The sequence below is a fragment of the Haliaeetus albicilla genome, chromosome 1 (assembly GCF_947461875.1).
Source record: "Haliaeetus albicilla chromosome 1, bHalAlb1.1, whole genome shotgun sequence".
NCBI classification, from domain to species: Eukaryota; Metazoa; Chordata; class Aves; order Accipitriformes; family Accipitridae; genus Haliaeetus; species Haliaeetus albicilla.
Window position 1 is genome coordinate 19,365,624 of NC_091483.1, and position 27,836 is coordinate 19,393,459.

The following is a 27,836-nucleotide window of genomic DNA, read 5'->3' on the forward strand; positions in this document are numbered from 1 at the left end:
ACATTTCTGCCTTTTTTATTACGTTCATTTGGGGGAAACAAAAAAAAACCATGCTGGATGGGAACAAATCAGAGCTGGTAATGGCATGGACACATTCTTCAGGAGCAGCAGTTCCAAAAGGCACAGCTATGACAAAATCAAGACCTCACTGTCACTGTAAGGCTTGAACAGCTATTGTGTCATCCAAATCAATATTAAATATCCCCAAGACTTTTTAGCAGCTTCCTAGTCCAACTACATATGCTTACACATGGCTGAGTCAAGATCCATGTCTTGCAGCACATACTGGCCTACATCTATGCTCCAAGTGGTGTCCCTCAGGGGGCCATATTAGGACCAGTACTGTTTAATATCTTCATCAATGACATAATGGGATCAAGTGCACTCTCAGCAAGTTTGAAACAACACTAAGCTGAGTGGTGCTGTTCACATGACTGATGGGACAGGTTGCCATCCAGAGGGACCTAGACAAGCTCAAAAAGTGGGCCCATGTGAACTTCATGAGGTTCAACAAGGCCAAGTGCAAGGTCCCACACCTGGGTCAGGGCAACCCCTGGTATCAATACAGGCTGGGGGACAAAGGGATTGAGAGCAGCCCTGCAGAGAAGGGCTTGGGGGTACTGGTGGATGAAAAGCTGGACATGAGCCATGAATGCATGGTCACAGGCCAGAAAGCCAATTGTATCGTGGGCTGCATCAAAAGAAGTACGGCCAGCAGGTCAAGGGAGGCAATTCTGCCTCTCTACTCTGCTTTGGTGAGACCCCACCTGGAGTACTGCATCCAGCTCTGTGGCCCTCAGAATAGGAAGGACATGGACCAGGTGTCCATAAGCTGGAGCAAGTCCAGAAGAGGGCCACAAAAATGATCATAGGAGAGGTGTTCCATCTCTCTGAGGACAGGCTGAGAGAGTCAGGGTTGTTCAGCCTCAAGAAGGCTCTGGGGAGACCTTATAGCAGCTTTCTGATACTTAAAGGGAGCTTATAAGAAATGGGGACAGACTTTTTACTAGGGCCTGTTACAATAGGACAAGTGGTAATGATTTTAAACTAAAAGGTAGATTCAGACTAGATATAAGGAAGAATTTTTATGATGAGGGTGGTGAAACGCAAACAGGGTGCCTATAGAGGTGGTAGATGCCCCATCCCTGGAAACATTCAAGGTCAGGTTGGACAGGTCTCTAAGCAATGTGATCTACTTGAAGATGTCCCTGCTTACTGCAAGGGAGTTGGACTAGATGACCTTTAAAGGTCCCTTCCAACTCAAGCTATTCTATGAATCTATGAAAACACTATATTATACCACAACTTCAATTAGAACTTGCAGTCTAAGTTGAGGCACAACTGCATATAAAATCAGGCTTCCTTAGCACTAGTACTGATAAATTTTTTGTTTATCCAACAGCTACTTATGTCCAACATCCATAAAAAAACCCAACGACTAGGAACCTCCTTCTAGGGCATTAGTACTGGTACCTTGGACAAGGCTTCATAGCTGAAGTCTACGTTCATCTTAGTTATGTGTCTTTAGGGTGTTCTTTGGCCCTTTCTCTAAATACCTCAATGCCAATTAAATCCTTTCCATTCCTCAAGGAAGAATTTGCAGATTGGGTAACATCTGGACTGTCCATTTCTTGATAAGTACTAGTCAAAACAAAGAACAGCAGGAATACATCACATCTGCCAGCCTGGTGCTTAAAGTCTTCTACAAGTTATATTAAATACGGGGAGGGGGGGGGCAAAGACCTAAATCTTAACCAGAAACCTCTATCAATCTGCTCAGTAGTGGAGAGGACAAGGACATTAAGTACCTTACATCTCAGGGTAAAACAATTTAGATTTTGGTCGAGGAGCTTTCAGAGTCAATACTGAGATTTTTGTAACAAGATTCCAAGGACTCTCAATTTGAGTATTTTCATTAGTCTTCAATGTCAAGCATGAGTCTTCTATAATGACAGCCTGCATCTATTTAATGTATTTGAGGCAGAGCAACTTAACAGGATACAAACAGAACCCTTGGCTATACCCACTGTGCTCAAGGTAGAAATAGCATGAAGACTTCAACAATAGGAAAACAATTAATGACATTTGAATTGGACTCCATCACCATCCTTAAAACCAACTACCTGTTTTTTTTGCCAAAGCCACTGGGGAACATACATGTTTTGTCAGACCTTGAAAGAGGCCACCCCTTCTCTAAACTCAAAGGTCTTCCTCTAAATCTAAACAAAAATAGTGTGTACTTAGGTCCTTAAATAAGAATCAATGTTCTGTGCCCAGCACTAGGAACTAAGACTTCAACTGCTGCAGGGATTTCTTGAGCTGTCTCTACTGATCCAACCCAATTCAGCTGCAGTATTTCCACATCTGTCAGGGGAAAAGGAAGAAATTGTACCAAAAAAGCTTTCCAAAGGCAGTAGAGTAGCAGCGTATCTTCTATTCACTGTCCTTCTGTTATTAGCCATTGTGGTACACATTGCTGCTCTATAAAAATATTTCTCCAAAGTTAATAGACTCATTTCCAAACCACTCAAAGAATGCAGATCTCGCATCTAATTTGGAACATGGTCCAGAGCCATCTATTAGTAGTCACCACTGCTCACACAACCTCCCTAAACACAACGTTTTCAGAGATACGATAAGTCTAGGGACACAACGCCAAAAACCTATCAAGTCTTGCCAGGAATAGAGTCAAAGAACAAGCATGACAACATTTTGCTTAGTAAAGATGTATGAGCAACTGCAGCTTCAAGAAGCCTCATCAGCTTATTCATTCACCCACTTCTCCTCCACTCATGCAGCAATTAACTGACTGAATGCTGCCTCTTCTCATGGCCATACAGGTATACTCAAGCAGTCCTTAGCACCACTCATACAGCTAATCTACATGTTTTCTTGATAAAGTCTCTCCAAAATAAGGCAGATTTTGTTTGACAATGAGTTCAGTAGAGACTATTTGTAAATCTGTTGAAGTCACAGATCCTAAAAAAGTCACAAAACTCCATTTGGCTTGCCAGGCAACATTTCATTACAATGTCATTGTATTACCTTATTGTCATCATCCTTTGACTTAGCAGGGCTTTTTGCCTTAAAATCCAGTTTTGCCCTAAGCAAGAAGCAAACTGTAGTTTTTGGCACTTCTCCCCAGGCTCATAATCCTGTTGCTGTAAACATGTGCACCTAACAGGGCATCCCAGTGAGCAGTTGAGATTTCAAAAACCACTGCAATTCAATTACTGATGATCAACTCCAAAAGCAGGAAGAAAGCAGAGGGACATCAGCCCATAAATTGACTGTGAAAATACTCTTAGGAATCATATTTAAGCCTTCACGAAAACAATTCTGCTCCATCTCCAGAAGATTACATCACAATCTATATCTTAGAAGAAATATTCTATACATATATACACACACCAATATTTATACATAATATATTTTTAAATGTGCTACCTGAATTGTATTTTATGCATGTATGCATGTGTGCACATGCAGGCATGTTTTTAAAAAGGTAAGTTGCCCTTACAAAGCTTCCTACCATGAGTGCAATCCAGGAAAGCTCAGGCTTGCAGCTAATATCCATAAATTACAACAAGCACATTCCTTAGCCAAAAGTTTGCATACCAGTTCATCTTAATAGCAATAATATAACTCGGTTCAAAGTTGAACTAGGTTCACATTAAGCAAAAAACCTTTGCTGTGTCTCACTTGTCTTACCACTCTAACCCTTTTAATATAATCAACTTTTTTCTTAAAGGCCTGCTATGCTAAGCCTGAAAACATTTCTCTAAGCGCTCCTTCCCAATGTTTTCTTCTAAGGTCACATACCTCCAGCAGGCTTCACAACCAGATTTCCAAGACAAAGTATGATAGGCTGCATGCCTATATAATATTCAATGAATAAATCTATTTGTCCTTGTGTAAGTGCATGGACTGAGGGATAATGGAAAACAGATCAGAAGCCATTTTTGGGGATACAATGTTCTAACACATTTTTAAACTTGATTATCAGCTGTGGAACAGTACTTCTTTTTTGTCAGCATTAAACCGAAAATATCTTTGCTACAGGAAAAGACTACTTACAAATGAACTCAGTTATAAATTTAGCAGCTTATAATTATTTTCCAGTTAATTAGAGATTCATTAGTTGAGTCTCCCTGATGTGACATCATGTTGTAATTTCAAGTTCAGAAGTTCAGTCTGCATGAGTCACTCCTACTCTAGAAAGGATAAACACTAAGCCATATATATTCCTTAGAGTCGGGGGGGGCGCAGAAAAAGTCTGGTTAGAAATCAGTAAGAGCTCAACTACAATTGGTCCTTAATGTCACAGTGACTGAAGTTTCCACAACCCTAATTTTAAGTTTTCAGGAACTATAACTGTTTTATTCACACACATTTAGAGAATAATATAAATGTCACACAAGACCCATTAGAAATATAGAATTTATTTCTCTTTACATTCAGACAGCAATATATTGTAGATTTGAACATGCCACGTCTTGTATCATAGGTGACTTACAGATCCTATGTTTATAGTTGTGATAGCTACTGCTAGTCCAGATCAACACAAAATGTGTTTCTGGAGTGGCTCTCTTGAGACCTTTAAGCCATTAGCAGTAATTTTTGCAGAAGGGTAGTCTTGAAAAAACACTTCATAACTCATCTGTCATAGTCTACATTATCCAGCTGCTTACCATATCTTACCTTTACAGCTGCAGATCTCAAGAAAGCAATTTCAACAGTAGCAGCAGACAGGGAGATTGAGGACTTGCCCCTTATCTTCCCTCAGGTAACAGTTCTCAGTAAAGGCAATACCATGTTATAAGGCCACCAAATTCCTCATGTTCCGTGAACTGTGCTTTTGGCGGGGCAGCTCCTTCCCCATCCTTTAGGGTCTGCAGCAGCCCTTGCTTCCCTTCCCTCCTTGCACATCCAGGTGCAAGCTAACCAAAAGAGCAAGTCTTGCAGTTTTGATAATATCCTAAAACATGTTAAGTCATCTACAACTAAAAGTCTGCGAGCAACAGGAAAAAAGACAAAATTTTGTTATGTTTAAAGCCTCAAAGTACCATGAACAAGAGGTATCTTCACAACCAGTGTCCTGAGAGCAGCTGTTCAGTGTACTTCCCTTCATCCTTACGAACACGGAAAAATCATGGTGCTTTTTTCCTTTTGTCTCTTAACTCTCCACACATTCAGCTCAAGAACACCAGGAGCTACAGTGCATCATCTCATGAAGATGGGGAGGGGCAGGAAAGCAAGAGGAGTAAAAAGGGAAGGAGAGATACAGAGACACTGCTCTTGGCAGGCTCTGCACCAGCCATACAGAGAATATGCATACACATGAGAGATTTTGTTGCTCCAGTTTTTGTGGGTTTTGGGGTTTTTTTGGTTTTGTTTTTTTAATTAAAAACCATTATTCCTGCTAAGGCTGGTTGTGCAAAATTAATTCTCAAGAACCACCATTCAGTCTGACTCTGTTCCTGTAGACAGACTCCCTATTGATCCATTTCTCACTAGCATCTTGCTGTAGTTTTTTTGCTGTTCTTCTCTGAAAGTATCTTTGACTTTCGCTCGTTTCAGACCTCCATCCCTGGAACAGATCAAGACAGAAAAGTAACCCATCATGATTGTTACTACTATTGTTATCGAACTATGTATTATATTAGCTATCTTAGTCAACTCTAGAGTCTTAGCCTAAAAGTGTTCTTTCTTCAGAACTTCTAGAACATCCAAGTTTAAGCATGTTTATTAAAACATTTACCTTAAGCCATAATGCTTATGCAGTCCAAATTTTGAGTTTAGCCCATTAAAGCAGCCTACTCATGTTGGTAACAGGTTGCACCTACCACAGAAATCTTTGCCAATCTGGGATGCTATTTCCCTAGACTGTAGAGGCAGTCAATCTTGTGCACCACCATAGTTGTCTCCTGCCTTACGTCATTCAGAGGGCCAGCTGGGCATCATAGTTGAATCTGTTTGCCCATTCTCTTCATCAGAATCTTGCTCTCAAGTTTGTTTCAGACAGTCCTATGAAATCTAGGCTTTATGCTGTTACTTACTGAGGCAGGACACGAGAAAGTTGGAGTAGAAAGCCTCAAGCCCCGTGTTTTTTGCCAAATAACTTCACTTCTGCTCCTTAATCTCACCATTACTCTCAACGTGAGAAACAACTGTGAAGGGACCCTCTTCAAAAGCATCAAGTCTTTAGATGAAACTCACTGCATGAGAGCTACATACTCCAAAGACTTTATGCATGTTTTTTATTTTTACTTTCACATACACATACGTGCTTCCTCATCTTCTCCTGTGTGTAATAAAGTTATGTACAATGTTATCCGTCACAAAGCTAAGGGAGAAAGCACCTCTCAAACTAACAACAGATAGTCCATGAAGCCTAACAAGGATGGCATCACTCACCAGGGAAGTTCAGTCAGTCCTCCTTGGCGAGCAATGGCTGACTTCACTCTGTTGGCAAACTGAACAGCATCTTCACCTTCCTTCAAGGGTCATAAATTCAACATAATCAAAGCAGAGAGAAGTGAATTGAACAGACTTCCATAATACTTTTCATCTGCTGCCTCATTAAATTCACTCACTGCCAAACAATCCATCCCTTATCATGCCAACACAATCTGATGTTCCAATGTGATGATAATTTAGCTCATTTTCCCCCTGAAGTGATGAAATTAGGGGAAAATTTTGCTCCCACAGGATGGAACATTAACAGCATTGCTACTGTGAATAGCACTATAGTTACTGCTATCCTTTACATATTTGATGCACTGCTGATGGTACCAAGCTGCATCAGAAAAAGCTAAGTCCAATCATACAGAGTCAACACTAACAAAAGTCCAGTATAAAACTCTGATTTGGAGACATGGGGTGGGTAGGGGTTGGGGGGGGGGGGGGGGTAAAAAAAAGGCACTTGCAGACACAGTCAGGTTCTTCAATAGCAATCAGTCAACCAGATGCTAGATTACCTTTCTAACCATTGGTGGCATGTACCACACATTGCAAACAATGGCCCAGCTGGTCATTAATCGCAGCAGATAGCTCACAATGTTATACTTGCTGCTGTTCCAGAATGCATCTCCAAACTGAGGATCATACTGTAAGGGAGCACAACAAACAACTGATAAAACCCTTTCCGCACAGACCATCACAGCCTGCCTCAGATCTGAGGTAGATGCTTTCAGTCACATGTCAGAGTAAGAAAAAAATTCACAACTGACATGTTTGCTTAGAATGAGGCTTTAGAAAAAGTAGCCTGTGCTTATTAGCACTTCTTGTGATTACATGACAGAAGCAGCAGCAGATGTCACCCATTTGCCTGAACAGCCAAAAGAGCTATGTCTGGTGCAAGCTCCATGCTTCTCTTCCCTTCAGCACTGGGAAGGACTAGCTGGATCTCCCTTCCTTCCAGCTTTCTGGAAGAAGCAGCTGACCCCACCAAGGTCCTACCAGCCAGGCTCTATAGGCTGAAGGACTTCACTTTCTCATTTTGGCTGGTTATACGCTACAGCATGTAGCCAACTGCCAGAGCTACTGTGCTTTTGTTAGCAGCTGTGCTGAGACAGCTTCCTACCACCTTTGAAATCCCAAACTTTGAAATTCAGCAGCCAGCTATTTCCACTTACTTTGATTGCAACAGGATAGATGGTCCCTCCTATTTCAAAGCTCCCCTTCTTGAACATCATCACAGATGTGTTGTTTATGCAGGTGCCTGTCCAGAAGAAAAACTGAAGTCATTACTTCACACAGCCTACCACATTTCAGTAGCAATACTACATCACTGTACGTCTTACGCTCACTGAGGAGCAAACACAGGCCCTTTATGGGTAAGTTAAACATTTCTCCCCTGCTTACTTTCATTCTTTGTCCTGTGACTGACTCCCTGAATGAAGCCAGAACATGTATGAGACAAAAAGCACAAGGCTGAGGTTAGATCTGTAGGACAGTGAATTGATATTCACAGGGGAAAAGAAACAATCTTCCCATTCTTCTGTCTTCAGCTTCTGCCAGGAGACCCAACAGCCAGGGACAGTATTGTGTTGTCTTTGTGTAATCTCATATAAAAGATGAAAAATAGGAATGCCCTAATAAAATCTAAGCCAGAGGTGAAGATACATTTAAGCACAAGAAGCTATGAAAAGAGAACAGGGATGACATCTATGCTGAATGGACATAAGGAGCAGTTCAGCTTCTTACCTTCTGGAAAAATTAAGATCGGGAGTTTGCTTTTATCTGCCACATGTTCCCTGAGCCTGTGGAAGCAGAAGGAAAGCTTAAAAAACAGCTCCTTTCCACTCTTCTCCAGGCAGATGCATTAAAATATCTTTATGCATAACACATTTGTTTGAAATCAAAACCTTTTACTAGACACTGATTTGTACTTGCTTTTCTGTTTCTGACAAACCTGAAGCTTTGTGCAAGCCATCCCTTACTTAGGCCCTTGGTGCATTACACTGAAGCAACATCCTGTTTCCTTTCCTGCATATTATTTTATTAATGACTATCAGGGAAGTCAACAAATGTATGCCATTAAGTCAGTCCAACTAACTATGATCAACTCAGCCTGCAAGAAATTGCCTACATAAAAAAAAAAAGTCTTGTGTAGTGGTCCATCCAGACTCTGCTTACTTAACATTTCTTAAAAAGAGGACTCCTAAATGCCTACAGCTCACACTACTTGAATAACACTTGGATGACTTGGCAGAGCTGTCCTGCTGTGCAGAGGCCAATGAGGTGGTATAAAGAAGTTAACCTGACAAAATTAACCTAAAAGTTTTTTAAAAATTAGGAAGAATTAAATTTTAAAGAATTAATTTTAAAAATTAGGAAGTACAGAATACTGCACTACAGTATTCATTGGTATGCCTTTGGTGATATTCTGCAAAAAACTGCCTTTGTAAGCAGCTCAGTTTTATAATTAGACACATTTTTGCCCCTCACCCAAACAAAGCTTGTTATTTCTAGTGGCTCAATTTCAAATGAAGTCGAAACCGTTCATGTCACAGAAAGCCCCTTTTTTCATCAGTACTTCTCTTCAAGAGAAAGTCCCAGAATTTGAAGTACCTTCACATCTTTTCAAAAAGTATACCTGAATTCACCACACATTCGTTATTATGCTGATGGATACCCAAATGAGATGTTTTGTGACAGTCTGCTGCAATCCAGTCCTTACCAGGACCTTTGGTCTGAACCATTTCACCCTGTATAAACTTTTCAAGCCTTCCTTGGTGACATGGGAACCTGACATTTTGACCACAGTCTACTGTACCAAAGCCCACACAAGCAAGCATATTCAGGTCATTCTGAACGATCTGATTTGCTGCATACCACCCCTCCAACTCACTCCAAGATCTGCTGTTAAGCCACTGCCATACTGACTGCTTCTATTCCCACCTACATCTTTGCAATACCCAGCATCATTCCAGCCTACAGTAATGTGGAATTACAGATAACTCGTAACCCTGTGATTAGCATTTATAAGCAGCAGTCATCATTTGGAATAAGACAACTAGATATGGCTCCTGCTAAAAGAAGATGCTCTTGCAAGTCAGCCTTTTGCCCTCTCAAGATCCCAATGTTCAAAATTCCCCGTTTCCCATTGCAACCTCATCAACTTCTTGGGCTTCTGTCTTTCCAAAGCTTTAATTCTTCATCAGGGTCTTTGATTGTTCAATGACTCTTTGGAGATTACATACCCAGGCGTGACCTCTCAGGCACTAGTAGGTACTGGAGTTACATTTGCACTGCGATCCCCTGCTCCAACCCACTCCTCACCTTTTTGTCACTAGATGGCGGTCTTTGATTTCCGAGCGTTCAAACCAGACATGAGGACAGGCCTTGACTGTGGCTCTCTGAATAACTCCCATTAGTCCACCGTGAACCTGGCCAACCTGCAAGCCCAATAAGGCACATCAGCATATGAGACACCTGAAAAGCAAAACTTCCTCTTCTGCATTCCCCTCAAAAAAATCCAAACATACTGGAGACTGCAAACCAGGACTGGGCAGTGCCCACAAAAACTGTTAAAATGCATTCACTTGAAAGGATCGAGACACACACATGGAAGCATATCTCAAGCATATGGAAGCAAATATCTGTATTTCACCAGATGAAGAGCCTAGCATTGACACTGCCAGGACAACTTCACCAGCATGTAACTTGTCAACCAACTTCAACACAATTTATACTTTTCCCCACTGACTAGTGCTCAAGTTTACTTTCACAGTAGAGATGTTGAGTACTCCAGAATAACCAATACCCCACAGTCTTTCCTTTTCCTGGTCTCTCCCCCTCTGCTGTGGTCATCATGGATCTCCTCATACCATTGCATAGCATCCATCATTTGTCAAAATGATCGCATCTATTGGTGATGTGTGGTTGGCAACACAAATTCCTCCTTTCTGAGGTTTGTTTTCCCTGCAATTACATTAATTTTTTGTTAGACTACTAGTGCACTACATACCACATTACACACACAACAGTTCCATAAAGCTGTCAGGGGAGTCAGCGTCTAGTGTGACATTAACCTGCAGGTCAGGAAAGAGCTGCCCCATTTCAAATGGCATACTCACAACATGAAGAATACACAGGCTTTTGCTATCATAACATCGGGTCACTCACTTGTTATGGTAATGGATAGTACCAGACAGAGCTCTGACAAGGATGCGGGAGCACGTGAGGTGGACCACTTCACTCAGATAGTTTTTCACACTGAAAGAAATCACAGGCATCTGGAGCATCCTGGAAAGCAGCTAGACACACTTGCAATATTCTCCAGCCTACTCAACACAACTCAGGGCTGAAATTTTCCTGGTACTCTGGAGCACAGAGGAATATACCCAGCTCTACAACTCACTTGCTACAGCAGCTCAGCCAAGACATGTCACAGCCTTGGTCTCACTTACCTAGACAAGGCTGTCATCTCCTCACTAAGTATTTTTTATCCCAGCACCATTATCTCCCATCCGACACTCCCTTTGAGTCTCTCATGACAGCAAGAGGAGCCCATCCAAAATCACCAACCTCAGTGCCAAGCCTGGCAAGAAGCCAACCTCAGCCCAAGTTCAAAATGCCACTAAAAGCAAGGGCCCAGGTTTGTGGGTGGAGTGGACTATCAGTAGTCTATCACTTGTAAAAACTGTCCAGTCCTAATCTTGAGCTGTTTGCACTGATTCAAGTTGGCAAGTTCATTCCTCACACACCACACACAGTACCTACCTGCTGTTTGGCAGCTGTCCTACCATTGTTGTCCCCACAATCATTGAGGTAATCCCAATGGCAGCAAGGGTAACGCTACAGAAGAAATAGATGTTATATCAAACTAGGTAGTTTTGCTCATTTTAATATCACTTTCCCCTTTAAAATGGAAAGGGATTGCAGGAATTCAATTATTCCTCAGATACTTGAAATACCCAGCTCTCTAACAGTAATTCCCTGACACATTGCTCAAAATCATGGTCTAGCAAAGGCAGCAGATTCAGATACCCCAATACATATAGTTTTAGAGCTCACCCAACTTACACTAATGCTGTCAATAGACATGACTTAGGGGAAGAATTCACAGAACAGATGACCACTAGCCCTAATCTACTCTCCACAGTAAATGGCAAGATAAAAGTGTTCTGAATGGCTTCTTAACTATTCAAAGGAGAGTTTAAGCAGGTTCATCTTCTGTATCTCCTAATGCTGCTTTTGGGTTAAAAAAAGCTGAGATGCCATTTCCCAAGAAAACACAGCATGTTCCCAGGCCGACAAAATCCCTCAGCACCCATAAACTTACCGTAGGGGCAGCAGGAAGCAGTACCGCACTATAACCCCAATGACCCACACAACAGTCAGCCTCAGGCTGATGTAGTGGAAATTGACATTAGTCCGTGTGAGGAGATTCCAGGAGACCAGCTCTTCAGAGGAAAACCTTTGGGTGACTTCATCTTCCACGATGGCCTCAAACCCTTTTCTGCAGAAGTAGAATATGTCAGAGAATTCAAAGTCCACTCGATGCAGATGGGCAATTTCTTTCTCCATAGGCGTTTCATCTCTTTCAATGATACCTTGGGACAGAAGGGGTAACCATATGAGGAAATGACTCTATACAGTAACAGTCATCCTCCAAATCTCTCGCCACTCTGCATTACTCAAGGAGACAAATTTACCATCAGAGCCCCTCCTACAGGTAGGAGATGGGTAGTTGAACATAGCATACTCTTCAGTAGGCCAGTTCTAGCTCCCCTTCCTCACATAAACACCTTGAGCAGCAAATATGTCAAGTTCTGCTCCCTGCTGAAGGTGAAACAAGAAGGCAAACCCTTTCCCACCATCTGACAAGTCCTCAACTCAGCAACTTTATCCAAGACCATCTTATGCTTCCAGAGGAAACCAAGTGAGACCTTGGCCTTTCCACTCCCCTCTCCTGGTGCTCTGTGTATTTAAGAGCATTCAGTCTCCTCCATGAAGGCTTCCCTGTTCCCTAGGCCCATCTCTTGTCAGACATTATGGTGTCCCACAGCCACATTCAACTGAGACACACTCTACTGCTATCTGCCAAAGCCCCAGACCACAACAGCTACCTGACATCTGTGCATGGACCAACTTTGAACCAAATGCACCTCCCTCCCTTCACAGCACAAGCCTTTTGTATAAGCACAGACAGGAACACACTATTGTTTTATTTTAGTTTAAATCAAAGAAAGAAAAACCCTCCAAAAAAAACACAAAGAAAGTTGTGCCTAGACATAATTTAATTCAGCACTAAGAGTTGTGTTTCAGTTGAACTCTGCCCACATAATGCCTGGCACTAGAAAAGAAGCCTGGAGAGTTCAGAATTGCAGTACAAATAGCAAGTATTCCCTCTCCTCCCCCCTTTTCATTTCTTATACTTATGGTCTGATAAGCACCAATTTCTCACTAGAGCTTTCAAAGGCAAGGACAAATTGTGTAAGCTAAATATAAAGATCAAGTAGCTGCTCTCTGGTAAGCAAGTCTGGCTTCAGAAATTGATGACTGAAGAAATCTAGAATAACATTTAACCAGAACCATCCCCTGAGACACTCAACTAGGATTACAGAGGTCCAAGTTCAGATTGCCACTCTGTCAGACACCCTCTGACAAATTGCATAATCTCTGTGCTTCCATGTTGAGATAAAATGAGAAAGGAGGAAGCACTCAACTGTTTCAAGCTACTAGGCACTTTCCCACAAATACACATCCCACAGTGTGGAAATATGCATCCCAAAGAAGTCTTGCCAGCAGAAAAACTCTGTAAATGTATTTGCTGTGCAAATCACGTGCAACATTTAAACTACAAATGACATGGAAAATCTTTGTATTGCACTGTACCATACATATGGGATAACACAAGAAGCTCCAAGATACAACTCCTTCAAATCACTGAGGTAAACACTAAAGAACAACATGCAAGAGATGTCACACTGCAACAAGACCTATTAGCACCTTCAGCTCAGCCAGGACTTGTAATTCCACTAGCGGACCATCTCAGTACATTGTCCCATCACAAGCCTAGAAATATAAATGGTTAATATGGCACACCCAAACACCTGCATGCCCTTCGGGATCTAAATTGTACAAACATGCATCACATCAAACATCTAGCAGGATGGACTACACTTGTGTCATATTTTAAACCCAAACCAGAGCTCTAGTTTGTCGTTCAATTTTTCTCTCAGTCAGACCCTTAAACCTCTAAGCTGTGAAACATCCAGCCCACCTGTCTGCTCCATGCTGCTGCTGGGGTAGGAGACAGGTTGTAGCCGACAAACTGGCCAGGGGAACTCTCCAGCACCCATCACACAAGTATCACTCTTCTCTCCAGTTCCCAGGAAAACTGGGAACACTTCCTCCTTATCCAGCCCCCAGTTCAGCATCACCCAAGCAGTTGGCTTCCCTGGCTCCTACTTCTTGGCTGAAACCAGCCCAGGGTTCAAATTTAACACACTGCTGGCACAGGCTAGATAGCACACGTGTAATGTCTTGCCTCACCAGCCTGCACTGTCATTGTCACATGACACCCGCATGGACAAGCTGCCCTGCAAGCTTGGAACAAGCTACTCCAAGCCAAGATCTCAGCAGCACCTGAAGGTATTACGAACAGAATTAAAACACATGCTGCTCAGGTGATGTACTTAGCCTTCTTGTAATCAGAAGGAACATTTAATGGTCTTTAATCCCTTGGCCATGGGCAGACCCGAGTTTGCCAAAGATAGCTAAAAGGCAGCATTATGCAGGAGCACAACAAATATCACTCTTAACCAAAAAAGCTGTAGCCACTGCTTTACTCAGTGTCACAGCACAAGCCCAAAGCCTTCAAGCTGACATACTCTGGTCAGCTAATCATACCAGGCTCAAATTTGACACTACCTATTTACAGTCACATTATTTGCATAAGCTTTTCTTTTAGTGGATGTCACTTTCAAAACTCTGACTACACAGCATTTTTGTGTTTTTTAAACCCACCAACTTGAAGAGGACTGCCTTTTGACACAGCCAACACCCACACCGACAGCTGAGAGCTGGTTATTCAGCTGCAATGAGATAGACATCTAGCCTCCAAGTATCTGCTGAGCCAAGAGCTAGCATTGGGCCCAGCACATAAACATGCTGCCCTCTAACACAGAAGGACCTTGAGGTGACAGCACCAGCTAATTCCCCACATAGCAACTACACCACCCAACATTTTTCTTGGGTCTACTCCTTATCATACAACCAATGCAGGGGCACTGGCTGCCATTTCTGCGAACAGATGTGAAATACACTGGATTTAGTACTGCAGAGAAAGGTGGTGTCTCCTCAGTCATGCTCCCTCTTGTCTTTCATATTGAGGGACACTGGATTTTAAGGTCTTTGGAGAGGAAGAGGACTATTTTTGCTCTGCCTGGGAACAGGAAAACTTGCCCATGCACATGCATCTGCAATGCTCCCTCCTATCCTGACCTACCTACTAGAGAGGACTGGATGGTCAAGAAAGATGGAAGAAGTGCTACACATTCCCTTTCAGCACTTAACACACATATGTGTACACACATATAGACACTTAACCTTTAGCCTGTTTTAATCAGCTACTCCGTAATTCATTATCACTGTGAACTTCTCCCTCAGTAAATATTGTGTAATGCAGTTGGGCCTCTCCACCTGCTCATGTTTGGTCACCTCAGGGGATGCCAACTTACACACTGGACTGTTAGACCTACACCTGCCTTGGCCCTCAAGTACTTTCACCCGCATGCAGGAACCCAGATTCCTAATCAGAAGTCAGTCCTATGCTTAAAAAGCTCCCAAGAGCAATATACAGAGCACAGCTTGGCACTGCAGACACCACATTTCCCCTGCTCCCATACTTTCTCAAGTAAGGAATAGTTAGACTCCAGCTTACTGCAGTAAGAGCCACCTACAGTGGGGAAAGGTTTTAATTTTAATATCAAATATAAAAAGGACATTAAAAAGTGTGCTTCAGGCTACCATTGTGATTGTGTATCCCTATCCACAAGACTGCTTGGACATAGCCTGCATGCAATCATCTATATGAATTACCTCAGGCCATTTTTACTATCACTAATGCTCCAGACAGTACAGCACACTCAGATTAGTCCAGGTTCTGAACTACAGCACATATTAGCAGTGTACACCCCTCAGTCACACGTACAGGGGAATAGGTACTTGTAGTTTTATGGAAAGATAGCTCATAGAACATGATCTCCCAGCCAGATCCTCTCTGCCTTTACCTTTCTTTTCTAAAGAACAAAAAACTACATGCCAGAACAATCAGACATCTAGGAAGACAAGAGCTCCTACTGTGCAGCTAAAGCAGCATAGTTGGATCTCTTGCCCTCGCACTGATCCATGACATGATGGGACACTATCACTCTTACAGGAAGAAAAAGAATATCTTGCTGCATCACTGACAACCTGTGAAACATAGACAGCAGGGCACTGATATGATTTGGAAGGATCACTCACTTTGCCTTCCCCCCACCCCCCAAAAGAAAACCCCACAACTTTCAGGACACTCGTGAGCGATACAGGACATACTTTCCCAGCCACTTTAAAATCAGCAATTAAATAAGACAAATTTTAACCTGTTTTAAGAGCTGCTGTGCAGTAACTCCAGTTTATTATTACAGATGTTAACTGACAGTTGGATCCGCTACCATCAGAGCCTGTTCATGCCTGGCCTGCAGATAGTACAATGCCAAAGTTTACAGTATTTTTAAGGATACTCCTTTGGAGATGAAATGTACACAACCAGTTCAGCAGTTCAGTCCCCATTACTGTATCATGTTCACATGAGCTAATTGATAGAATCAGGAAACAATTGACTTGTCTACTAACTGGCAAGCTAGTCCTGTTTCCAGCTGTGCTGCCTAATGAGGGAGCACACAGAAAACACTGACACTGCTGTCCATTGCTGACAAAACCAAACAAATCAACAGCAATACAGAGGCAGTCAGGAACCAGGAGAAAACAGAGCACTAGCTGCAGCACCTTGTCAGCCTTCTCCTATTTCCTGGGCAAACTCATACTGCTCTCACTGCACTTACAGCTCCAAAGTCTTACAGCCAACTCTGACCTAGTACAGCTTATCACGACATATGCACAATATGGGTTAAGATACAGTAAAAGAACTAATTTCAAAATTAGGCTAAAGGAAGAAATATGAAGCAACTCTTCAGCTGTCATTCTACAGATGAGTGTAAGAAGTTCATCTGGCAAACACTGAGGTAGCCACAGGGGGCAAAAGGTGAATAGCAGCAGACTGAAAAAAAGCAACAAGTATAACACCACACACTTCCACCCAGCAGTCCTACAACAGAAAAAGCACCAAGCGTGGGAAAGAAAAGTGCCATCCACTAAACATTCAGACCTCCTCAGAGATTATTAAGTGTACTCTGATGCTGTTAGGACTGAGACAGTTAGCCAGCAGCCCTGCAAGCAGGGACCTAAAGACAGATTTCAAGACAAAAATCAAGCTCATAGTGTAACTCAAAAATTTCCCTCAACTGAGGATAGTCTCCATTTTAAGCTCTACTTTGTTTTGTTAAACTTAATGTTATTTCATACCCTTCATTTAATTTCATTTTCCTGATATTTCAACCATTCAGTACAAACGAGTAAAAGCAGCATGTCAGGAACAGTTCTTGTGCCAGTAGCATCGCAAAACAACTAGATGTAACAGTTAGCTTGTAACCACCTCACCTCTTCTCCAGTTCTCTCATGCATACATCTAACTTCTCCATTTGAAAAGGACTCAGTTCCCCTACTTCAGAACATTAGTCTTATCAATTTGACTTCATCCCAAGCTCTCACCATTAGCAGCAGGAGACTTTAGCATCTGTGGCTGTGGCTTTTTGACACCTTTTTCTATCCGTATAGTGGCCCACTGTTGAAGAGAAAGAAAACATTAATTTCACAAATGTAGTATTAACTTAAGAAAAAATTCACCTTAAAAAAGCAACAGGTAATCAGACAGGTTGTGATTTTAAAAGAATATCTTCACTAGGTAATCATCACTCATATTCCTCAGATGTGTCCACAAACCCATACACAGTTCCTCTGAGGAAACGCTGCCTCAGTGTATCTAATAACCAAAAGAGCCACTCAGGGCTAGTCAGTCTTTCCTAACTCTGCTTGCCAGTCTTCAGAGAGCCAATTCAGTGCTTCACAGATGTTTCAGTTCCAGTTCAGATACACAGCTACCAAGAGCCTGATAGGCCTCCATCAGACTTGCTACTTGCACACCAGCCACTGAGTCATGGCTGCATGGGAAGCTCCAGGAGCTGAGCTAGACAACAGCCCCTGAGCACACAGCACATGTTCACAGAGCCAACAGACACATCACAACTCAGCTTGTGTTCTTTCAGAGTAGTTTCATCATACTGAAGCAAAAAAAAGTCCTAACTGGGTTAAGTCAAACTGAGGCCTGCACACAGCTAACTCCAGTAAAAACCAAAACAGCATTTGCAGTCATGGGAAGTCTCATTTAAGTTCAGCCTCAGTCCAAAGAGGATTGCACCCAAGATTTTTCCAAGCTGAACAAAACTGAATTTTGCCTTGACTCTGCAACTGCTCATTCTTGGCATTTTAGAGCTCTGAGCAGCAAACAGGCCAAATCACTGGCTCTAGTGTACAGCTGCAGAAAGCCCCTTCCCCTGCCCTTGGGAAGGGCTGCCAGCTCACTGGGGTTAACCTGCTCTTTTCTAGTGGGTGGGCTGGGAGAATGAGATTGAAATAGGTGATAAAGTAAGCTTTGCTCTCCAAAGCTTCCCAGCAGCTCTGCTCCCTGCAAACCACAGTGGCAGAACAACATGGGCATCAGGAGACTTCCTCTCATTTCCAGCCCCAATGGGACTGGAGCCAGTTTCACCTGTTCTCAGGCCAAAAGGCCTGCTTGACCTTCAGCTGACTCAGTTCCACACAGTGCTTTTAAATAGCCTTTCTACCTCCTACATCATGCTTCATTTTTACTGGGTTAACAATTACAACTCCTTTGCCACGCCAAAACCTGCCTGTGATGACAGTATAGCCCTTTTGGCCTGGATCCTTCCTCTCCCTATGTGGCAGCTTTGCAAAGGGATTGAAAGCTCAGCCAAAGAGGACTGACTTCGTGGCTCCCCATTATGCATACTAATTCCTCCCCCACAAGATTTAATCCTATTTCTAGGAATACTGTTATAATAGGCATTTCCAAGACAGACAGGTGACCTGGCAGAAATGAGCTCATATCAAAAGATCAGGATATTACTTCTTAAGTTGTTAAGGTTTGAAAAGGGTATCAGAGGCATACTTTGTTTTAACAGAATACAGATGGTCCTCGCTGGTCTGCACTGAACGGACCCAGACCAATGCTAAACCATGCAGTTTCCACCTCTCCCCTCCAACAGAGCTGTGGGGCAATCGGGGATGCAGTTCCCTTTTGAAGGGTCAGTATCCTGACTCATGGCATTATCTCCACCACACAACTTCCCCAAAACAGCTGGGACTGCTTACTGTATCAGGTCTTGCTGAATCACAACCTACCCTGCCAATATATTCACTTGTTTTCTCACTTCTGCTGCTGCTAAGGCAATAGCTGTTCCAGGAACTAATTTTACCTGTAGGAGTAACTCAGTACTTTCTGGCTACACATCATCCTCAGCAGTTCTAGAGCCATAAGAGTTCTGGGAAAGACCAAAACAAAACATTGTTCAAGGAAGAAACTATTCACAATACCTCAATTTCTTCTACTAAATGGTTTTGGGGGTACATGCAGACCAGCAAATACATTGACATAATCATTCTCTGACTAGACTTGAACCACTGTATTCAATTAATTAAAATGTCTGTAAGCAGGTAAGTCACTTATTACATAGAAGAGTAAGAACATACTTGGCTAATGGTCTCAGCCACATACACTAGCTGAGAAAGTAAGTTCTATCTTCCAAATCCTCTCAAACAGGTAATCAAAACCTAGCGTTGCCATGCTTTGCAAAACCTGGAAGAAGAGTTTCTGTTTGGTGCGCAGAAAGAGCATGCAACACTCCCTTCACAATGCTCTTGCTACAGAAATCCTGCAGTTACAAGTTCATGCTAGACAGTGTCAACAAGTTTAAGCCTCAGCACAAGCCATGAGGACACAGGCTATTGAGACATGCCTTTGTAATGCTCAGAAGCTTGCAACATCCTACTGTACTGCAGTATCTTTTGACACTTTGCTATGCAAAGGAGGCAGTGGACTCTTCCCAAAGCAGACAGAAATTGCAGGGTTGTGTAACCCAAGTAAGTTTCTACTGCTTAGATGAATATATCTACCCTATTCAGAAAAGTACATTCCTGCTTCCAAAGTAGTCTGACCATTGGTCCACAGGTTCATCTAACTCCAGAAAGCTGCAGTACCCCACCTGGGGGATGGGGAAGCAGGGGCAAAGTAGGATAGTTCACTTTGCCCTCTACCCATGCCTTCCCAGGAGATGGAAGCACCGCCACAAGCTTGACACCAGTGTGGCATCTTGTACAAAGGTTGCACAAAGCATTCCAGGGAACAGCTGACTTGTTTTACTTTTGGTGCCAGATCTCCCAGGGGAGTTAAGCATGCTTCATAACAGCAGCAACAATGAGACCAGCTCCTCCTCTTGCTCCCCTCTTCGCCAGGAGCCTTTGGGCATTCAAAAGGGCCAATGTCTACTAGATGCTACAGCAAACCAGTTTTAAATCCTGTATGTCAGCTTTCTTCTTCCCTCAATCCATCATATTTTCAAAAACTATGCATGTTCCAGCAACCAAGCAGCAAGACATTTTTACTTTACTTAATCTAATCCTTCCACTTATTCTCAGACACCTGAAATAAAGGCACTATCATCAAAGCCAAAACTTGAACTTTGATCAAGTGAAAATCTTGTTTATATTCAGTTTGGAAAACAAAAAAGACACCACATGCAGCAATGTGAGTCATTTCCCTTCCTTCCTGCTAGCTAAGGATTTGCACCATCCATTGCCATTTCAGCTGGTTCCCATGCTAAAGAATACCTTTATGCTACAAAGAGCTATCACAAGGTAAGCTGATCCATCCCACAGAGGGGAAAATAATGTGTTTGTGTATTAGAGATCAAAAAGCATGAAACAATTATAAGCCATACCCTCTGTTCTACTCAGAAGATGAGCAAAAAGCAGACTGGCAGGTCTTTTGGATTTATCACTTTTCAGTAACACTGACACAAATCTAAGTGGCTTCTCCCAGCTTGCAAGCTAGTGCTGAGCAGGCAGTCTCGAGTACCTTGGTGCAGACCTAAGTCTTTAGCAGGGATTCCTGAAGCAGTTTTGGGGAATCAGTATAAAACACCAGGCTCCTGAACAGATTAAAAATAGTTCTGCGGCTGGGGCTATCCACTGAACTAACATGTAAAGTTAGAAAGCAGCATGATCACAGAAACTACACAAACACCATCACAGGTCTGATTTTGAAATTTTGGTATTCCAATTGGTCAAGACAAAATAGCTTGGATGCTTCAATCACACAACATACAATCTGAAGATTCCACACTTTACTAGGCAACGAAAACATATCAACCTTTCCCTGAGGTTTCCCTCCTCATCCTCGTATGAAAGACTTCTAATTTGTCAGCACATTAAAAAAACCCTAAACACACAGCAAGTCAACAGCCTATACAAAATGGCCAAAAGATCAATTTCAGTTATGCATCACTAAGCAATGCCCACATATATAGGACCTATGCAGTACTTGAGAAAGATCCTGTTAGACTTCAGAGGCAAAAAAAAAAAAAAAAAAAAATCACACATTTACTGGATTTAAATGTCAAAAAAAACTTCTTATCTCCAGATATCTCCAAAGCCAAGCTTGACATGTTGTTTCATGAAAGCGCATCTTTGTTAGGATCAATCACAAGTCAAATTATTTGCAACACTTCAGGGACTTGCCCTGTTTTCCTAACAGAGCTTTGCCTTTCACGCCATTTATCACCTTTACATCACTTCTGGCTTAATAGCAATGCTTGACAATTATTCAGAAGAGGAGAGAATTACTGACAATGACTGAAATCTGCAGTGATATGGAGGTTAGATCACTGGTGTTCCCCCATTTAAAGGCACTGCCAGGTCATGTTCAGAGCAAAAGTTTATATGCTTGTGCAGGTGAGCACTCCTCCTTAGAGGCTCTCCAAACCTCAGTAACAACAGAAAGATTTCATAGCACCTCCCATGCAATGCTACATTGTTAACACAGCAAAATCTGCATGGCAATTATTTGGTGGTTTTATGCAAGGAGGAGAGGAAAATACAACCAACAAGAGAAGCAACCATTTCCAAGTGAGGGCAAAAGGTCCCCTAGTCTCCCATGCTATCTTTTCATCATTCTGATGGGATATCCTTGTCACTGCCTCCAAGCAGCTTTCCAAATTCTTCTGCACACACGAGTTGTATAGCAAGTCCTTCCTGGTGGACAGGTATCCAAAGAACAACAAAGAGTCCAGCTTTACAGGAAAACATCAAGGGCACCAGCAACAGAAATGCCAAGCAGCTTCTTTTACACCAGCTTCACAAACTGTTACTTTAAGGCAAGCTCTGAATACACCTGCTGTTATTTAACAGCATTCGCTTATCAACAGTATCAGAAATCCCAGTGTTCACATGCTGCAAAATTGAGAGCAGTTTCAAATCAGAGTTGACCAGAAAGGTGCTGTGTTAATTAGTGATTCCACCCCAGCAGTGGGTAACCACCAGTTCTGCCAACCTTACCTATGTGCAATGAGCCTTGATTATTAAATCTGTGGAAAACATACGTAATAGCCTTCATAGCACTGGGGTCTAGGTGGATACAGCCCAGGGATTTACTTCAAGATTATGCAGCAGATTTGCTAAAACACTGTTCCAAAAGTCAGTCCAAGCCCTGTAAACAACAGTACGCCATTCACATCAGGCACATCTCCAAGACATGCTTCTTGTTAAGATCTGAGCTGGCAGTCTTCAGAGTTACTCTCTCACTTCAGAGCTCTCAGTTTTATCTCTGCCCAGCAGTCCTTGAAGGACACCAGTTACACAGATAGAGGCCTTCACTGACACTGCACAACGACATTAGTCAGCAAAGCTTGCTTCAGAGGGCAGTGACTTAAAGAGGAAACAGTCAAAAACCCACAATGATTCACCTATTTACTAGCAGGCACAGTCTCCTCCTCCCTTCCCTGCCCTTATACCCAGCACCACATGCAATCCTGATGGTGGCTCAGGGGAAGAAGCTGCAGCCTGGCATACTTGGGACAGGACATAATAGCCCATCCCACCTACCCTGCACAGCCACCACCTACAGTTTGACCACAGGCACCAAAAGGTCCTTTCTCCCCCACAGGTATATTATTCTCAAGTTTAGGTCCATTCACATTTTCAGGATCATCTGCAACGCAATAACTTTGGCTTCACCTCCTAGCTACTGAATAATGTCACACCCTTGTCTAGCAAAAGCTCATTCACTGCAGGGTAACATAAAAAGCCATTAGAAATTGCTTCCGTTACAAGGGGCCGCTATTCACCCCAGATGGATCAGTTACAGAACGTGAAAAACACGTATGACTTCAAGCATCTGTTGTGCATTACAGCACAAACGGCAAAACCAAGAAATGCTTTCTCTGCTAACTGCAAGCCCCACAATCAAAGAGCCTCGAGAGATCCGGGGTGGAGCAGGGGGCACACATTCAAAGAGCTTGCAGGCATCAACAAACCATTAGCCCAAAAATACAGAGTAACATGATGTTAGTTTATAGCGGGGCAGTTTCTTAACACAAGTGCGACTTAGTAACTTTACTTCCCTCAGGCTAGCTCATTTCTTAAATATTTCACAAGTAACACTCACCACACAGTTTAAAAATACAAAAAAGTTTTCCTATTAGAAAGACCAAGCAGGGCAGTCTGTACAAGTGTTGCTGACAAATCAAGCCTACTGTCTCAGGGAGCTAGGCACACCCCAAAAAAACCCACCAGACTGGGGAAAAAAAAACCAGAATATTGGAATTAGTTCTTAACAAGGTGAGCTACCATCTGTCAAGCAGAGATCATGACTCAAAGGGGCTCATCCCTACTGCCAAATATATAGGCACACAGTCTAAAGTAGTCCTCCAGACTTTCTACAAACTTATGGAAATAAACAGATTGCTCTGTGGTAATGGCTGCTCTGGGGGCCTTAATGAAAGACAAACCACTTTCTGAAAGGCTGGATTTCTCTGCTGCTTGGAAAGAAAGCTCAAATGGCATGCTTGCAGGGGCCTTATCAGCCCCAAATCATAGTAGAGCTTATAAAAGAGGCAACAGACTAAGACAGAGGAAAAATGAGATCAAGAGGTAAAGATGCACTGAGTTTAAAATTGGAAGCCACCTGATGATGTTTCAAAACAAACAGGGAGAAATGCAGCACGCTGTGATCATCACAAGAGGCAGTCCCCAGCATTCCAGCAATAGGAGAGATTTCTGTGGCAAGTGATTTCACAAGCATTAGCATGGCAGGTGACTAGCCCAGACTAGTTCCTTGTAGGAGCAAACAGCTGCTGGAGATGCTTTTGTAGCAGTAATCCAACATTTAAAAAAAACCATGCTAACATGGTGCCAGGGATCCTTCTATTAACACTGAAAGGGAAGCCACAGGCAGAAGTGAGCAGTTTCCTGAAAGTTTGCTTAGTTTGGTACGGCAATTCAGGAGCAACTACTTTAAGGAATACCTACGTGATGGGGGATGCAGGTTTTGTAATAGCAAGTAGTCTGCCTCGTGTACTGCATTCCTCTGGTATTAGCATAGCTGGTCATGCTTTTTTGCTCTTTTTCCCCTTAGCACAGAGGGAAAAAAATATAATCACATAGGAAAAAAAATATGCTTACATACTCCATATAAAGCTGGTGATCCCTAGTGCAGTACTTAAGGGTCAAATGCAACCCACAACGCAAGCCAACAGAAGGATATCGTCAACACTGCTGTCTGTACATGCAGCATTTTGCTCAGAAGCATGCGCCTTGCTGAGGCAGACCAGCATAGAGAAAAAGCTATTGTGCACCAACTAACCTTCCTTGTCAGTGATGTCAGGTAGTCAAAGTACAAGAACATTTTGTTCCTAAAAGGAGCTTTTCCCCTCCCTTTTCTTGGGCCATGCTTGCAGCACTGGAAACAAGCTTCTGCCCTCCTGAAACAAGTGGGAACAAATTTATTTTTATTGGCAGGAAGAAATTCAAGCACAAGTCCAGTATCATCTGCAACTTACTCCATACCACAGCCTAGATGACAAGTGAACACCACAGACTCATTTTTATATGCCTTGTTTCATCTGACATGACAGCGGACCAGCAGACGAACCACAACAAACTGTAGACTCTCCATCTACTTAGTCCTTGGACTATGGGTGTCCAAGTTGACAGATTTGGACCCTCACAAACAGGTTAGCTTTAATAAAACACATGTTATTACCTGACAATATATGCTGTGTAGGAAACAAACCTCATAGTCACTGTGTCTTCCCACTATGCCAACATGTGGGATATAAACAGGCAAAGCCAAAGAGCAACTTGGTATTCTGCTGGGGTGCCCAAACACCGCCACTTTGCAGACAGTTCCTGTGATCTAGCCCATCAAAGAGGCAACCAAAGCAGCAGCAGCACCATCCTGACCGAGCACTCTGCAGGCCAAAGAGCCTACCCTCCTGCAAAGAGACAAGGGAGACTGCCCGGAAGATCCAGAGCTGGAAGCCAAAGAGGAAGCTTCAAGGAAGCCATTAAGCCAACCACTGTGCTGAAAAAGGTCACAGACATCAGAGACTGCAGCATCCTGTGATTCAACAGAGCCACAAAAGAGACTACGGCTTCTCAGGAGAAAGCCTGCATACTCAGGAAGTTTCAGACACCCGGGCAACTGCACAAGGTTAGCAGCTATGTATTTAACATTTCCCATTGTTAGCATGATTTTGGGCAGGGAAAAGTCAGGTGCGACAACACATATCTTCAGGGGCTCTTGCATGTGCTGCTTGGAACTGCCTGTCTCAGGCTGCTAACCAAGACAGACCTGTAAGCCAAGGAACAGGAGACATTTCACAACAAAACACTTTCTTTTGGGGATTCTCCCCATGAAGGTATTCTGAGGGCATAAAGAATTCACAGATAAAGCAAGGCCAAATTGAGATAAGTAGATTACCTAGGTGGATTGAGCTTCTTCACCCTCCTGCAGCAAGCCCAACTTAGCAGACTCTTTTCCTCAGAACACTTCCCAATTTGTCACTGCCTTTTCTTTTTTATATATATAATATTTATCTACAATATAATTGCGTATTAATAATATATATTTTAAATATAATTAATGGCATGTAATTCCAGAAAGTATTTCAGGCAAAAGTAATGGCACCTCTCAAGATAAGTCATTATTTCCTCCCTTCTGCATCAGAAGAGCTCTTACAAGTCACCATCATCGATATGTCATCAGCTGCTTCTCCATATTTCTGCCCAAGACATTTTGAGTCAGTTCTTGTCACAACACTTGATGACACTAAAAAATAATGATTAATGATCTAAGAATAAAGAATGTAAATTGTGGTTAAGCACAGGTGAAGGCAAGTCATCCAAACAAGACTATCTTACTAGGCCATCTGGATTGCTCCCTCAGGCCAGCGTGACCTTTACCTCCTCAGCTTCTGCTATCCAAAAATTTTTTTTCTAGTAACAACTACATCTTCTACCCTTAACAGTTATCCTGATACCATTCGGGACCCCAGAAAGTACTTCAAGCAGGTTCATTCTCATCAAAAGCCTTAAAACATTTTAACTTAAGATGCACTTAACAGATACCGTTTTTATTAGGTGGCTGGTGGTTTGGTTTTTTTAGCCGAGCATCAAAGATCTTGAAGGTATTGCAGTACATAAGCCAGGTTTGACTGAAAACCTCATAGAACAAGATGAAATTAGACAAAACCTACTTTCCATAGTCACATACTGATGTATATTGCATTGCCACAGACTATGCCTTGCATCATTTTACTTTTCCTCCATACAACTGTTTTGTTCATTTGGGTTCCCCCCCTCCTTGCAAAAAGCATAATAAAGAGTTAAGCCAAATCATTTCCACCAGCCATTTTAAAACGCTCTTCCTCACCACCACTATAAGCTTCAAAGGGAGTGTTTTCACACACACATGAGCTATGCCCCATCCAGACAGCAGTTCCTTTGTGAGAAACTCGCTTTCCCAGAGAATTTGGGGGAAGATGGCAACTGAGGTGCTGGACATGCTTGACTCGGATGGGAGTCCACATCTCTGAGCATCAGCGCTCCTGGCACTTGCCATTGCAGGCACTGGGCATGCAGCCAGACATTTATACCCTCCAAGAGCGTGACCCAGCACCATTTCTCTCAGGTGGGGAACAGCTGACACCAAGCAGAGACAACCACGCCCCAGGACACGGTACAGCCATAAGTAACAAGGTTTATTTTGCGCTCCTGCAGGTTCAAGGAGGGCACACCAGTCTGCACAACCACTAAATTCACACAGATCCAGGTTTCCGCCTAAAGGCTTGAACTCCAAAACTACAAACGGACACAAATGATGCCAAACAGGACGTAACCTACCCCCTTTCCTCCACAGCCCTCGCACCCCAAGGCGGGTGGGGGGCACAGACGCTTCTCCGGGCTCCCCAGCCCTGGACAGGGCCTCACGGGCCCGAAAGACCGTCCCCATCCCCTCACACCTGCCCGCGGGAACTTGCCGCCCGCGCCGACGGCCCGCCACCGCCCCGGGCGCGGCTGGAGGCGGCGGCGGAGCAGTTACGCTTCCCCCGGCCGCAGGGAGCCCTGCCCGGCCAGCGGAGCCCGCCAGGTCTCCTCCGGACGTGGCACAAATGCGCCGGCGCCACCGGGCTGAGAGGCGCCGCCAGAGAGGAGCAGCCCAGGCCGGAGGAAGGGGAGGCGGGCCCAGGCCCCCGAGGGTGCCCCCCGCCTCACGCCGGCGCCGGGCGACACCTCACTGGGGGCGCCATTTTGGAGTCCCCCGCGGCGGCGGGACGGGCCCCGCGGGCCGCCCCCACGCCCCGCGCGGCGCCACCCGGCGTGTGAGAGAGGACACCGGGCTGAGGGGACGGCGGCCCCCGCCTACCTCCAGCGTCTTCACCAGGACCCACATGTAGGCCTCGGAGATGCCCAGCGACACGCCCAGCGCCGAGGGCAGGACGATGAGGGCGAGCACCAGCGCTAGCCACACTGCGCCTACCCACGCCACAGCCGACCCCACGTCCTCCATCGCGGGCAGGGCCCGACGCTGATACCGACTCCGCCACTGAGGGCAAGCGCCACCTCCCGCCGCCCTAAAGCCCCGC

At 43.6% G+C, this 27,836-nt stretch overlaps 1 protein-coding gene across 4 annotated transcripts; it reads right to left on the minus strand.

The window, feature by feature from the left end:
- Window positions 1-4,426: 4,426 nt before the first annotated feature.
- Window positions 4,427-27,836, minus strand: LOC104310965 (glycerol-3-phosphate acyltransferase 3). 4 transcript variants are annotated; one of them, XM_069780774.1, is made up of 13 exons: window positions 27,617-27,798; window positions 24,554-24,671; window positions 17,329-17,401; window positions 11,792-12,062; window positions 11,230-11,304; window positions 10,633-10,722; window positions 10,335-10,428; window positions 9,787-9,902; window positions 8,209-8,264; window positions 7,638-7,723; window positions 6,981-7,109; window positions 6,418-6,497; window positions 4,427-5,590 (listed from the first exon to the last, which is right to left on the minus strand). In XM_069780774.1, the coding sequence occupies exons 2-13, from the start codon at window positions 24,593-24,595 to the stop codon at window positions 5,464-5,466; spliced, it is 1,239 nt and encodes a 412-aa protein (XP_069636875.1). In that variant the 5' UTR covers window positions 24,596-24,671; window positions 27,617-27,798; the 3' UTR covers window positions 4,427-5,463. The 4 variants fall into 4 exon arrangements, with proteins under 4 accessions (XP_069636875.1, XP_069636855.1, XP_069636865.1 ...); XM_069780754.1 differs by lacking the exon at window positions 24,554-24,671 and having other exon boundaries at window positions 27,617-27,836; XM_069780764.1 differs by lacking the exons at window positions 24,554-24,671; window positions 27,617-27,798 and adding an exon at window positions 24,220-24,315.

Excerpts from the sequence above, each read along its gene's own strand:
- LOC104310965 (XM_069780754.1), bottom strand. The coding sequence starts at position 27,760 with ATGGAGGACGTGGGGTCGGCTGTGGCGTGGGTAGGCGCAGTGTGGCTA. Across the intron at positions 10,429-10,632 it reads ACTATCCATTACCATAACAA|GGAAAACAAACCTCAGAAAG; the intron begins GTGAGTGACCCG and ends ATGTAATTGCAG. Across the intron at positions 5,591-6,417 it reads GGACTGACTGAACTTCCCTG|GGATGGAGGTCTGAAACGAG; the intron begins GTGAGTGATGCC and ends GATCTGTTCCAG.